The sequence below is a fragment of the Myotis myotis genome, unplaced genomic scaffold, assembly GCF_014108235.1.
Source record: "Myotis myotis isolate mMyoMyo1 unplaced genomic scaffold, mMyoMyo1.p scaffold_m19_p_2, whole genome shotgun sequence".
Classification (NCBI taxonomy): Eukaryota; Metazoa; Chordata; class Mammalia; order Chiroptera; family Vespertilionidae; genus Myotis; species Myotis myotis.
The window spans coordinates 93745039-93759880 of NW_023416324.1; the positions used below are offsets into that span (position 1 = coordinate 93745039).

At 43.2% G+C, this 14842-nt stretch overlaps 1 protein-coding gene across 1 annotated transcript; it reads left to right on the plus strand.

Annotated features, from left to right (window-relative positions):
- Positions 1-5180: 5180 nt before the first annotated feature.
- LOC118677104 (leukocyte elastase inhibitor-like) lies at positions 5181-12650 on the plus strand. Its single transcript, XM_036351891.1, has 7 exons — positions 5181-5336; positions 5905-6079; positions 7823-7960; positions 8506-8623; positions 10302-10444; positions 10531-10698; positions 12148-12650. The coding sequence occupies exons 2-7, from the start codon at positions 5912-5914 to the stop codon at positions 12547-12549; spliced, it is 1137 nt and encodes a 378-aa protein (XP_036207784.1). The 5' UTR covers positions 5181-5336; positions 5905-5911; the 3' UTR covers positions 12550-12650.
- Positions 12651-14842: the final 2192 nt, after the last annotated feature.

Sequence of the window (14842 nt, forward strand, 5' to 3'; positions counted from 1 at the left end):
GCAGAATTTTTTCAATCGATGGAGTTACACATATGTTGATATATATGCAATGTGATATGTATGCTATTTTGTTGTATTGAAAGCAAGCTTCAAAACTTCACATGTCAAATTTGCTGAAGGTGTAAACATCATAGATATTTTTAAGCTTAAAAATATCAAATTTTGTGCCAAAAAAAAGAGCATTTGTGGGGAGTCTTAATTCATTACTTTATTTTGAAGAAAAGTTATCATACACTTTGGGAAGCTTATCGTGAACATGTTCCATCTCAAGATACTTGTGAACGCTGGTTTAAATGCTTTAAAAGTGATTATTTCGATTTGAAAGACAAAGAACTTCCAGGTCAACCGAAAAAGTTTGAAGACCAACAATTGCAAACATTATTCGAAACTCAAAAACAACTTGCAGAAAGATGAAACATTGCTCAGCAAACAATTTCTGATCATTCACAAGCAATGGCAAAGATTTTGCAGCGGTTCTCAACCTGTGGGTCGCGAACAATGAAAATACACCATGCATATAAGATATTTACATTTTGATTCATAACAGTAGCAAAATTACAGTTATGAAGTAGCAACAAAAATAATTTTATGGTTGGGGGCCACCACAACATGAGAAACTGTATTAAAGAGTCACGGCATTAGGAAGGTTGAGAACCAATTTAAAGGAAGGAAAATGGGAGCCACATCAATTGAACGAAAGACAAATGGAAAACCGAAAAGTCATCAGTAAAAAGTTGCTTCAATGGCACGAAAGGAAGTCTTTTTTGCATCGAATTGTGACTGGTGATGAAAAGTGGATTTATTTTGAGAATCCCAAACACACAAAATCATGGATTGATCCAAGTCAAACATCAACATTGACTGCAAGGCCAAATCGCTTCGGAAAGAAGACAATGCTCTGCCTTTGGTGGGATCAGGAAGGTGTGGTATATTACGAGCTTCTAAAACCAAGTGAAACCATTAATACTGATCGCTACTGACAAAAAATAATCAATTTGAACCACGCTTTGATCCTGAAACGACCAGAATGGGCCAGAAGTCATGGCAAAGTAATTTTGCTTCATGATAACGCACGGTCACACATTTCAAAACCAGTTAAAGAAACATTAAAAGATCGTGCCTGGGGAGTATTAACCCACCCGCCATTTTCACCAGACCTTGCTCCTTCAGTTTACCACAGTTCTGATCAATGGCACATGCACTTTCTGAAGAGCACTTCAAAACATATGCAGAAGTGGAAAATTGGGTCTCTGAACAGTTTGCCTCAAAACAAGACGAGTTCTATTGGGATGGTATCCACAAATTACCTGAAAGGTTGGGGAAATGTGTAGCTAGTGATGGGCATTACTTTGAATAAAGCACTTTTGATGTTTCTCTTGAAATTATGGTGTTTTCTTTCATTATAAAATCTGCATTATAAAAAAAAATCTGCATTAATAGCTGATACAGATCCCTAGAAATCGGAAGCATTTGACACCACACCACATGGGACCTGGGAAGCACTCAGTCTGCCAGGAGGCATGCAGGGATGAAGGCAAAGCCTTCTGGAATTCTTGCAAGAAGGAATAAGCAATCAAAACAACAATGCGGTACCATCTCAGAATGGCTATCATCAACAAATCAACAAACAACAAGTGCTGGCGAGGATGTGGAGAAAAAGGAACCTTCGTGCACTGCTAGTGCGAATGCAGACTGGTGCAGCCACTGTGGAGAACAATATGGGGTTTCCTCAAAAAAGTAAAAATGGAACTCCCATTTGACCCAGTGATCCCACTTCTAGGAATATATCCCAAGAAAACTAGAAACACCAATCAGAAAGGATATATGCACCCCTATGTTCATAGCAGCACACTTCACCATAGCTAAGATTTGGAAACAGCCTAAGTGCCCATCAGCAGATGAGTGGATTAAAAAACTGTGGTACATCTACACAATGGAATACTATGCGGTGGTAACAAAGAAGGAGTTCTTACCATTTGCAACAGCATGGATGGAACTGGAGAGCATTATGCTAAGTGAAATAAGCCAGTCATAGAAAGATAAATATGAAATGATCACACTCATTTGTGGAATATAATGAACAACATAAACTGATGAACAAAAACAGATCCAGAGACAGCGAAGCCTCCATCAGACTGTCAAACCTCAGAGGGAAGGTAGGGGAGGGTTGGGGTAAAGGGGAGAGATCAAGCAAAGGACTTATATGCTAGCATATAGGCCTAACCAATGGACACAGACAACAGGGGGGTGACAGCATGAGTTGGGGGGATGGGGGGTAAGGTGGGGGTAAGGACACATATGTAATAACTTAATCAATAAAAAAAAATTTAAAAAAGAAGGGATGGGCAAGGCAGGATAGGTACACTAGGTTTAAATTAGGCAGTTTAAATAATTTGGGGGCTATGAGCTGGTCTCTATTGGTTTAGTACCTGTGCGGGGGTAGTTTTGAGTAGGGGGACTATTGGCTTGGCCTGTAAGAGTTTGATAAAGGAGATATTTGAGAATGTGGTCACTGAATTTATATCAAAGGTACACTCTCAGGGGCAACAGGGGGCCATTTGTTATCTCTAGGAATTAGTGCTGGTAGAAGCATTCTCTCCAGGATCAAGGCCCCAACTACCAGAGCATGGAAAACACAGAAAATATAAAAAAATACAGTCAGTACAATCCCCCTTGCTCTCCAAAGAGAAAGAAGATACCTACCAAGAAGGACTCTTGGTGGCTAAATAGACTCAAATTTATAAGACAGACCCTTGTAGCCATTTTTATAGGGTGGGGGGGCTACCAGGAGGGCACTTCAAGGAGAAGACTGCAGTGAGCTGCCTGCCTGCACTGTGTTCCTGCATCTGAGCCAGCCCTTAGAAAGGAGTCCCGAGAATATGTTTTAATCTTTAAGACTGAGGCTTTCCCCATTCAATTGGAACTGTGCACTTCTATCCTTACTAGTGTCCCGGTGCAAAAAATTCATGCACAGGGGAACAGGGAGTCCAGCCCAGCCTGCACCCTCTCCAATCGGGGACCCCTTGGGGGATGTTCAACTGCTGGTTTAGGCCAGATCCCTGTGGTCTAAAACCAGCAGTCGGACATCCCTCTCGCAATCTGGGACTGTTGACTCCTAACAGCTCACCTGTCTACCTGCCTAATTGCCCCTAACTGCCCTCCCTTGCTGGCCTGATCTCAACCCAACTACCCTCCCCTACCTGCCTGATCTCACTCCCAACTGCTCTCCCCAGCCCGCCTGATTGCCCTCACTACCTCTGCCTGCCTGATCATCCTTAACTGCCCACCCCTGCCGCCCCATCACACCCCCAACTGCCTTCCCCTGCTGACCTATTTGTTTCTGATTGGTCAGTTTCTATGCCAGTCAGGGTGAAAAGCTCCACCTCCTAGGCAGCAATTGGCTCATTACAGCTCACCCAGATTTAGTTCTGATTGGTTGGTTTCTTTGCCAGTCAGCAGCTTCGGGCCTATCTCAGGGCCTGATCAGAGAGGCGGGGCTGATCAGCAACCCTGGTGGAGGCACCAAGATAAAGAGAAAGAGAAGGACAGCTGCTGGCCAAGCTCGGAGAGAAAGAGAGAGGCAACAGCTGATCAACAGCTGCAACGGAAGCTGCAGATTAGACCCTGCCTCTCTCTCCTGGTCTCTCTCCCGGCCTGCTCGGCAGCCCCTTAAGCAGTCAGTGCTGGGTCACTGTGCTCCAACCAGCACTGATTTCAGAACTAACTTCCGGTGTTTGGTGGAGCCTTCGGTTGGTCTTTACAGATCCTGGGTTTTTAAATATTAGGATCAGCATCTTCACTAACCAATCAGAGCAGCTCCATTCTGACCAATCAGGACAGTGCTTTTTGGAGTAATCAAACTTTGAGGACTAGGAGTCTTCCTTTGCATGAGGATGGACCAACCAGAGACCAGGGGTGGGGACTTCTCTCTCTCTATTTAAGCCAGCTTCCTTCGGGCTCTGGGAGCACACTTTCTCTTTCCACTCAAGATTGTTTCATGGAGAAACAGGAAGAAGGCGATGGGAATGGAGCAGGTGGAGCAGACCAGAGCAGAGCAGAGCTGGCTAGCCAGACAGGGCCACCTTGCCATCTGCTGCTTCATGGTAGTAACTGAGCTGTATCACAACTGAACTGACTGCACTGAGTAAAGTTTCCTTCTTCACTGCACCCTAAATTGGGGATTCCTGGTGGCATTGCACTGGCACCAATGACCATTAGCTGACAGGACTGTTTTACCTTATACTGGAGGTCCCTCCCCACCCCACAAAAACACACACACAAAAACACAGGAAAACAAAACCAATTGGAACATATAGATGAGATTCAAAGGGGCTACTTTGCCCTGTAAGAGGTGATACATTATGTCATCTCAGTGATTCACACTTAGGCAAGAACTAGGCCATCAGGTCCTTGCCAGACATCTGAGTTCACCTAGACTCAAAAAGGTGCTCATCTCCTGTATAGGGCACTGGATGGAGTTCATCCTCATCTAGGCTTCTACTGGCAGTGCCTGGACTCCAGCTGAGCCTTCCCTGCTGCCCCACCCTGCTCCTTCTGCAGCTCCACTGGAGCCCCAGCCTCCCAGCACCGCCTTTCTTTGCCCCCCTCTTCCCCCCCCAACCACCACCCCCCACCCCGTTCCTCCTCCTGCAGGCCCAGAGCTGCACCCACCTCAGGGACTATATAAGGGCGGTGCTTACTGCAGACATCTTCAGATCCAGAGCCCCTCCCAGACAGCAAGCAACGGGTGAGTTCTGGGCACCAGGCCCATTAGGGAAGTGGGACGGAGAGAGCAGGGGCTGCCCAAGGCGCTGGGATCTGCCAGCTGCTTACTCCTGGCTCCGCCCTGGCCTTCGGTGGCCTGGGTACCCACAGCCTCTGATCTTTTGCTGGGATTGCTGCCTGTACTGCTCATCTGAGAGGGAGACAATACCAGAAACACCCCCAACCAACCAACTAATCCCAGGCGCCAGGGCAGGCCTGTGATGGACTGGCTTTGTGGCTGGAAACCAAAGGCAAGCCTGAGATCATAATATTTTTATTTATTTCTCAACTCCCTGCTTCCCAGAGCAGTTTGTGACAGTTTTTAGGCAGCCCAGGGGGTATAGTTTTTCATTGCTGCAGAGAGATGGAGGGAACTAGGGACAAAAGGAGGGAGGGAAGGAGCGAGAGAGGAAGGGAGGGAGGAAGGAGGGGAGGCCAATGTGATCCTAGAGGTTACTTTCCAGTAACAACAGTGGTAATTTAATGTATTAGTTACAGGGAAGCAGCTAGCACCACTATTTTTCTTCCTTGCCCATCTCTGTGGAAACAAGCTCTGAGAGGAGTCAGGATTGGTAAGATGGCTTCTGAGCTGAGGTGGAAGGCCAGTCACCTGCACCTGAGGGGTGGGTGTCAGAGAGAATGCTTGGCCCCTGCTCCTGGTGGGCTGCACCCCAACCCTAAGGCCTGTGCTGGGCTTTCAAACTCTCACATCCTATACCAGCCTCAGGACTTGGGACACTTCACCTCTCTAAACGTTAGCAGTTGAATCTTGAAAATGAGGAAAATCGATCACTTTGCTGAAATTTGCTTTAATGCGGAGTAGGTAGCTATGATTTTATAATAGAAAATTATCATTTCAGGTAAAGGGTGGGAAATGTGTGTGCTCCCCAACTGAGTAGGAAAGGCCCAGAGCTGGCTGCTGAGTCTGCAAGTCAGAGCCCTCTCCGCTCCCTGGGTCCTGGCCCTGGGTCGCTGATGGATCCTTGTCCAGTTCCCACCTGTGTGCCCATGAGACAGTGCTCTTGTCCTCCTGAAAAAGAAAAGGAAGTACAAGTTTCCGGGTGTTTCAGGGCGAGGGAGACGTGGAGAAGTGTCGTTGCCATATTGGCTGGTGCGCTAGGCCTCTGTCCTGTGTTGTAGCCTCACCATGGAGCAGCTGAGCTTGGCCAACACCCGGTTCGCAGTGGACCTCTTCCGCACCCTGAAGGACAGCAACCCCTCTGGGAACATCTTCATCTCCCCCGTGAGCATTTCCTCAGCGCTGGCCATGGTCTTCCTGGGGGCCAGAGGCACTACCGAGGCACAGATGTCCAAGGTCAGCAGAAACTAACAAAAGGAGTGTGGGTTCCCTGCAAGTCCCTCCTAAAAAGGTGTGCCTCTGAGCTCTTACCGGGAGCTTTAAACACTGTGCTTGTGTGTTCCACAACTACACACGATGAGGCCAGACTTTCAGAAAAGCCCCAAGAGCAGTTCATTTATAGGCAGGCTTTCAGTCATGATTGAGTTTTTACTGAGCACGTACTATGCGCCAGGCACTGTTTTCTGTTTGGCTGAGGATACAGCGGTGAAGAAAGCTACGAAAGCCCGGGTGGTGTGCTGCTTCTCTTGCAGTGGGCAAATCTTTGAAGGCATCTCCTCTCACTTCAGATTTTTCACTTTCTGTTTTGCATGCAACTCGCTCCTCATTAATAGATGCCTGCTATGTAATGTTACCTTTCAGCACAAAATAACACAGGAATGCACCACACTGGAGAAGTTGGCGGTGTTGCCTTTTTGAGGGAACAGGCACCCATGCAGTTATGTTCTGTTGAGGTTTAGCCCTGTGCCTGGCACTAGTGCCTGTGTGGGTAGGGGCCTGAAGCAGAGGAAGGAAGTGAGGTATGGCCGCTGCAGGAACAGGGCCAAGCCCTGGGTGGTATGGCAGGTCCCTGTTACAGGGAGAAGAAGCAGTAATGCCTGGCCTTCCACCTGGCCTTTCATGGGTGCGGGGCCCACCACTGTGCTGTGTGGTCTTTGCTGAATTCTGAGAGGGGAGCTCTAGGTCTCCTTGAAAGTAGGGGAAAGATTACACGGTGCCAGTTACTGGGGAAGGTCCTGCTTTGGATTCAAGTTTCTCCATGTTTATTCAAGTTTCTCCATGTTTATTCAACTTTATCCTAGTTTATTCAAGTGTTCCAGCTGCAAATCTTTTATTTCAGCATTTTATGAATAACCAGTGGTCTTTACCACTGCAGACATGAAAGCACTTTTATATTTCCCAAAATCCACTTTTTCTTTTACCCCCTGGTAGTAATGATTAGTTGCTTCTTGCACGGAATGTCAGCTTCTATTTTGAGGTTTATCCAGGGACTGTATTATTTGCCTCAGCAAAAAATAGTTTTAAAAGTTCCCTTGCTTTTCCATTAAAGCAGATCTATCATCGCAACTGTGCAGACATTCCCTATCTTGGTGAGTAACTGCACTTTGTACATTGTGTAGGTTTGTTCTTTGTGTGTTAAAATAAGGAAACAGCCCAGGACTCCTAAGACCATAAAGGGTTCTTGATTTGTAATATGACAATTAAACTTTTGCTGAATGTTAAGTTTATAGATGTTATTTGTAAGTTACTGAAGCTGATAGTGTAGTTTAAAAATCCCCTCAATGCTGTAATATCTTTGTGCTCCCACATAGGGGATGAGTCTTAATTTTACTGTTTATTTCTGAGAACTTCCAGTAAAACTCTATTTGATACAGAATTTATATATGAATAAACCAGTTATGATTTTCTCTGGAGAAAAAGCAGACATAGATAAATATTTAGCCTATTAACCACTTACATTCTTTGGACTATAATAATAAAAAAGTGATATAAAAAGAGCTTCTAATGTAATTATGTCTCACCTAGCTATAAATTTTAGATTCTCTATGCTTTTGTTCTCCAATGAAAGTTTAATAAAGTACTGGGCTGGGAATTATTGATAATTAGTAATAAAAGCATTAATTTAATTTGATAGAAGCTAATGTCAAGGAATCCATTTCAAAATAAATGGCTATAGAAAGAATGCTTTCTCTATTTTAGACTCTTCACTTCGATGCAGTTAAGGAGATTCATTCAAGTTTTCAGAGTCTGAATGCTGATATCAACAAGCGCGGAGCTCCCTATATTCTGAAACTTGCTAATAAGTTATATGGAGAGAAAACCTATGAGTTCCTCCCGGTGAGTACTTTACATTCACATGCTAAAACTGACGAAACAGTGCAGACATTTTCCAGCACAATCAAGTCACAGAAGTCAGTTTTTATTTTTATAAACATTCAGAAAAAGATACAGAATTAAACAGATGGCAGTATCCCCAGTAATGATTCAATTTCATTTGATAGTCTTCACAGGAAAAGATAGCCCCTGGCTGTGTTACTAAAGCAAGAGTGAATTCCATAATTCACTTCAAAGAACAACCAGTGTATACTTATTTATGAAAATTTCAGCCAAAGGTCAGAAAAGAATTGGTAAATTTTATGTGACACCAAAACTCCTGAACTGTACACTTAAAATGATTAAGGGGTATATTTAGTGTTATGTGGTGTTTTTTTTTTTACCATAATGTAAAAAGTATAAGAGTTAGAATTTTTTTGTTACAATGAAATTTATGTCTTTTAGGACAATTTCTATTGCTTTTAAGGATATTAGAAAACCATTTCTATATGTAATTGGAGTTATTCATGTTTGTTTGCTTATTTTTTTACCTTTTTTGTCTTAAACAGGAGTTCTTAGCTTCAACCCAGAAAATGTATGGTGCTGAACTGGCCAGTGTAGATTTTCAGCGAGCCTCTGAAGATGCAAGAATGGTGATAAACGAGTGGGTCAAAGGGCAGACTGAAGGTGAGAGAGTGGGCGGAATGTAGGCATTCATTACACACTGGCCGTTCCTTTCCTCCTTCCACTTTCCCGGCCTGCAGATGATTCCCTGCCCTTTTCCTCTGCCCTCACCTTCTCGCTGAGGGTAAACTCTGCCACTGTCCAGTGCCAGACAGCCTTTAAATGTGGAAATTCCTCAAAGTAGGAAGTTCAACATGCTTTCACAAAAGCAGCTAAATATTTTCCCCATAAATTCACAAAACCACATTTTAAAATTAAAAGTAACATTGAATGTAGGATAAAAAGGATAAAGCTTTAAGGAAAATCCATCCTAGCCCTGATTATGGAGAAGAATCCTATATAATAAACGCCTAATATGCTAAGTGCCGTGTTATCTGTTCAGTCATCTGTTCAACCAATCAAAGCATAATGATATGCTAAAACCACTCAACTGCTCGCTATAACATGCACTGACCATCAGGGGGCAGAAGCCCCAAGCTGTTGGTTAGCTTGCTGCTGGGGTCTGGCCATTCGGAAATGAGCAAGATGGGCCGGCCAGGCCCTGGTGCCCTCCTGCGATTCCTCCCTGCCTGGCCAACATTCCACATCCATCTCCAACTCCGAGAGTGCACCAGTGGGGTCTTTTGGCCTGGCCTATGCCCTCTCACAATCCAGGACCCCTCGGGGGATGTTGGAAAGCTGAGTTTGGCCCAATTCCACTCAATGCTGCTCTTTAGTGATCAGCCCGAAGCCTGGCTCACAGCTGGCGAGTGCAGTGGCAGTGGTGGGAGCCTCTCCCGCCTCCACAGTAATGCTAGAGATGTCCCACTGAAGCATTATTACTAATTATGTCCCACGAAAATTCAGGGTTCCCTAAGCTGGCAGTCAGACATCCACTGAGGGCTCCAGGACTGTGAGAGGGCACAGGCGGGGCTGAGGAACCCTCTGTCCCTGGAGTGCACGAATTTTGTGCACCGGGCTTCTAGTCTTCTACAATAATAAAAGCGTAATATGCTAACTAGACTGGATGACCTTCAAGACGAAGTTGTGGTGGCGGATGCTGAGCCCTTTGCATGAATTTCCTGCATTGGGCCTCTAGTATTCTCATACTTGTGACACAAACTGCTGTGGCCATTAGTATTTTGGGAAATGTCTTGTCTAAGCTGTCAGGGGTGGCTCCATCTCAGCTGTTTCTCCATTAAACTCTCTCTAACCTTGTCAAGATCTGCGTCAAGGCACCTACCCAACACCTTTCTCCCATCCAAGGCATTCTTCATGGGTATGCTGTAGTCACAGGACTACTGGCATTTCAGAGGACTAACTGTCCTAGCCTTTGGTTATGTGTTAAAATGTTTTCTGTGAGAGCACCTTTCACTTGGAGGCTTTGAAGAAATAATTTATTTTAAAATCATTTTCATTAAGAAATATTTTTTATGCCTCCTAAAGAATGGCCATTCACAAAAGAAGGCTCATTGTTTCTCATACAATGCAGAAAAGATTGTCCTGTTTTTAACTTTTAAACCCTTTAGTTCGTTTATTTACAATCAAATCACACTGGAAGGGCTTCCCTAACTTAATACATTAATGGGAATTAAATAAAAACTATGAATTTAAATTCCATTTCAATGCAATTGAAAAATGGAATGCTGATATGTGAATTTATTTTTTTAAATAAAAAAAAAAACTTACTTTATTTCTTTAGGGAAAATTCCAGAATTGTTGGCTGCAGGCATGGTTGATGATATGACCAAACTTGTGCTAGTTAATGCCATCTATTTCAAAGGAAACTGGCAGGAGAAATTCAGTAAAGAGGCCACAACCGATACTCCTTTCAGATTGAATAAGGTGAGGTGATGTAATTATAAAATTGCTCTTTGCTCTAAGAGAATGCAGATAATACTGTGAGTGACTTGGTTTTTTCAACTGTTCAGAAAGACACAAAAACAGTGAAAATGATGTATCAGAAAAGCAAATTTCCATTTGGCTACATCGAGGACCTTAAGTGCCGGGTGCTGGAGCTGCCTTACCAAGGCAGGGACCTCAGCATGGTCATCCTGCTGCCAGATGACATCGAGGACGAGGCCACAGGCCTGAAGAAGGTAACAGCTCCCACTCTCATGCTTCATGTTTCCTTCTAACAGATTGGTTCAGAGATTGTGTAAGTTGTGTGGTAGTAGCCCATCAATGTTTGCTACTCTGAAGCCCTATGATTAACTTTTCAGGGACTGTCAGTGAACAGTTGTTGTGGGGACATCTGAGAGTCTATATGAAATTTAACATGTCAGCAGCAGCTCACAGGAATTTTCTTAAATGAACTTTAGAGGAAAGTGCAGTATAATTAGAATTATTTTATTGAAACAAATTTATTAAAATTAAACATCTCAAACCATTTATACTGGGTAGCTTCACCTTGTAGAATGTGATCCCATTATTACACTGCTCATTCTCATCACAATTCATATATACTGTGAATTAAATTTCCAACAGCTACGTGGTAGAAAAGACCCATATGACACACTAGCTTGAAAGCTAAGCCTATTTTCTCATATGAACTTTGTATGATGTTTCCATTTTATTTCAGTTAAAGGCGAAGACATTTCTTGTCAGGCTAGGACAAGGCAAAACTGTGAAGATTATGGGTTTTTTTTAGTGTCTCTAGCCTGCTGTGTGGTTTTTCTCTACTCTCTCCCTAAACAAACTTGTTATCAGGAAGAGGTTCAATATTAATTATTGGCATGTATAAAGTATGTATTAAAATCAGTATGTTCCTTCTTTTAATTGTATTTTCATATTTGTCTCTTCTCTGATTATAAAGAGAATTTCTCCAGCCTCATAAAAGAGATAATCCGCATCAGTAGAACAAGGGGAATGATGGGCCCATTCTAGTCCAATAGTAGTAGTAATATGGCAATGATAATAGCTGACATTCTTGTGGCTCTTACTAGTACTGTGTGCCAAGTGCTTTGCATACATTAAGTCATTTAATGCTCACAACAAGGCTATAAGGAAGGTACTATTATTAACCCTCTCCCAATTTTAGATGAGGGACTAGTCCCTTTTCTTTTTTTACCCAGAAGCTAAATCTATTAGAGATTACTTCAGCACAGTGAGTTCACAGATAACCACAGTGCTCAGTAGGGTTCAGAATAGAAGAAATAGAAGAAAAATTTTGAGTTTTACCTTGTATCACACCAATCAACCAGTTAAAGCTATAACAGCCATCATGGCCTACCACAGTAATCCAGTGTGGTAGGGGTTTAGGAAAGCCTGGGTGGATGGATGGTTGGGTCGGTGGATGGATGGGTAGTTGAAGCATCTGAGTTCCAAAATCCCTGTTACTTGGGTCCTTGCTGGTTGGAACACAGCTCTGTTCTATTATCACCAGTTCCTGAAAAGAAATGAATCCTCCAAATGGAACCTATTTTGGTACAGAACGTGAAGGAAACTAATTAGCAACTGATAACATCAGTCCATTCATGTAAATAATGTGTATTGCCTCGCTTATGTGGAATAGTTCTCACCTCTTCTTTTGCCCTTTCTCATTTCAGATTGAAGAACAATTGAACCTGGAAAAACTTCATGTGTGGACCAAACCTGAGAATCTGCGTTCCATTGAAGTCGAAGTCCACCTGCCCAGGTTCAAGCTAGAAGAGAGCTACGACCTCAATTCTCACCTGAAAAGTCTAGGTACAGAGGATCTCTTTAATCCCAAAGCTGATCTGTCTGGCATGGCAAGAGCCAGCGATCTTTTTGTATCAAAAATTGTCCACAAGTCTTTTGTGGAAGTAAATGAGGAGGGCACAAAGGCAGCGGCTGCCACAGCCGCCATTATTGCCAACTCCATGTATATCCCAGCGGAAAATTTTGTGGCTGACCATCCATTCATTTTTTTCATTCGACACAATCCCTCAACTAACATCCTGTTCTTAGGCAGACTTTCTTCCCCTTAGAGACTGTGGAAATCCAAGGTCGAGCTCAGAGCTGTATCACTGGCCCTTTCAAAGATGTATGAAAATTATATATCTTCTGCAATAAATCTACCACCCAAAAAATATCTCTAACTTCTTTTGTAATGTCAGTTCTGTTGGCTCTTTACACCCATTAACTTTGGCATAGGTATCTATATTCCTTTCTTTATATTGAAAAATTCAGTGATTGTTTTTGAATGCATCAATCAGATATGTAGATTCTTGACAGATATGTAGCTTCTTAATATGTAAATTAAAAAACTGCTGTACTCTCTTGATAGCCATGAGAAAAATTACAGTACTGTAATTTATTTCACAGATAGACTTCTGGAAGCTATGATAGAGAGATAGTCATTGTTGAAGGGAGGCTTAAAAGCAGACATTCAATAGATATATAGGAGAGCAGCCCAATTAAGGGTCGGATTATGAAGATGAATTTGCCTTGACCAGAGTTTCTGACCCTTTGTTCTATATGATTAGTATTCTATTATAGCCCCTCTGATTTCAAATGATTAAAGAGCTTTTTTCCCTTTATCTGCCTGGTTTGTAGTTTGTGTGGGATCACAAGGAATGAAGAAGTAAGTGTCTTATCTTAAAAGATGCCATGAAAGTACAAAAAACGAAGTGTTTTGGGGGAGACTGTTAACCTAGAGGGGGTGCAAGGATCACACTGTTACCAGCTTCTTGTGTGTGTTCTGATAAGGGCTCTTGATTTCCATCATCTAGTCCAGATTGTGATAGCAATGGGATGGCTTTTTGCAATGCTGGGTGGGGGAGGGGCTCTGTGATCAATATAAACCTTAGTCACATGCACTCCTTGGAATGGGGCTTGAAATGCTGCATTTTCTTGCTCCCACAAAGCTGGTGGGCTGGCTAATAACGTTTCCTAAGATTCTGCTAGCCAGACTGATCTCAGTCCTCTACTTGTTTCTATCTGATCTCAGAAAAAACAGGACGAATGGGGTTCTTGGTCTGACAATACTGACATCCATGATTATAGTCAGTGGCTCCATGAAAGAAAAAGAACATTTTAGCAAATCTTATGGCAAGCTTTCCTTCCTTTTTTTCTTAAAATACTGGCACCTACAACATTTAATGTTCTCTTAGCTATAGAAAAAACAAGAAAAGCAAGTGACTGCATTCTGTAATCCTTCTCTTAGGGCTCTTATGCTAAAATCTACTCAGTGATTTAGAGTAAATTGTGTTAATCAGGTAGAAACTGAACTGCAAGGCCCCATGCAACTCTGCTCAAGTCCTTCTTTTTATATATGAGAGAACAGGCTCATGGACAATAAATAAATTATTGAAGGTTAAAACAACTAGTAAATTTCAGAGCAGAAACTAGAATTCAATAAATATTTTTCTGTGGAGAACATTTAATTCTTGTAATGGTGACCTAGGTAACTCAGACCATTTACCAAAAAAACCAAAAAACCAAACCAAGCAAGCCTGAGCCCAAAGGCAAGGGAGCTGCCATAATTATGAAGTACTCAGCAATCCTGGGTAAATTGGTGACTATGGAAACTGGGGCTACTTTTACTCCAGGTGCATTTTCCAGTCCAACAGAGGTAAAGGGGCATGAAGCAGGGATTTTGATGAGGTTCAAGGCTATGTAGGCTGAATTTTGGCCTGTCTTGTATTGGGACCCCTTGTGACCCTGTGCTTTCATTTGGCAACATAAGAACTACACTCTAGGAGTATGACTGAAGCAGCACAGAATGCAGCCCTGATGTGAGTCCTTGGACAGTCTCCCAAATTCCAGTCCCTGGGATTGGATTACATCTATTCTGGTTTGCTACTATCCAGAGGCATATGGAAGAAGCAAACAAAAATCATCCCTATGGAAAGATTACCCATAAACCTCAAATCCTACATAATAAAAGTCAAATATGCAAATTGTCCCCTTGGGTGGATGTTGGACTGTGAGTACTCCCGTGAGACCAGGAGTTCGACCATTTGCTATGACCTGGGATGACCACCAAGGAGTGGTGGGAACATGGTGGGCATCGGCCATGTGGTGCTGGCAGCAAGCAGCAGTGGAGGTGCTGCTGCTCTGATGAACCTTGATGAGAGTGAAAGCAGGACAAGGCAGGAGGATAGTGGAGCAGGTGAGTGAGCGACACCAGGCCAAGGCAGGTTCAACCAGCTGAAATGGCGGTGTGGGAGAGGGGAGCACGCAGAGCCACCACCCAGCTCCCAGGTGCTGAGGGTGAAAGGGCAAATAGCAATATTAAAATATTTCTTTTCATTATTTCCCTTTTAATGTGCATAAATC

Bases quoted from the DNA above. Each gene is read 5' to 3' on its own strand.
- LOC118677104 (XM_036351891.1), top strand. From the start codon at position 5,912: ATGGAGCAGCTGAGCTTGGCCAACACCCGGTTCGCAGTGGACCTCTTC. The intron at 6,080-7,822 runs GTCAGCAGAAAC...TCTCTATTTTAG, and splicing joins CCGAGGCACAGATGTCCAAG to ACTCTTCACTTCGATGCAGT. The intron at 10,699-12,147 runs GTAACAGCTCCC...TTCTCATTTCAG, and splicing joins AGGCCACAGGCCTGAAGAAG to ATTGAAGAACAATTGAACCT.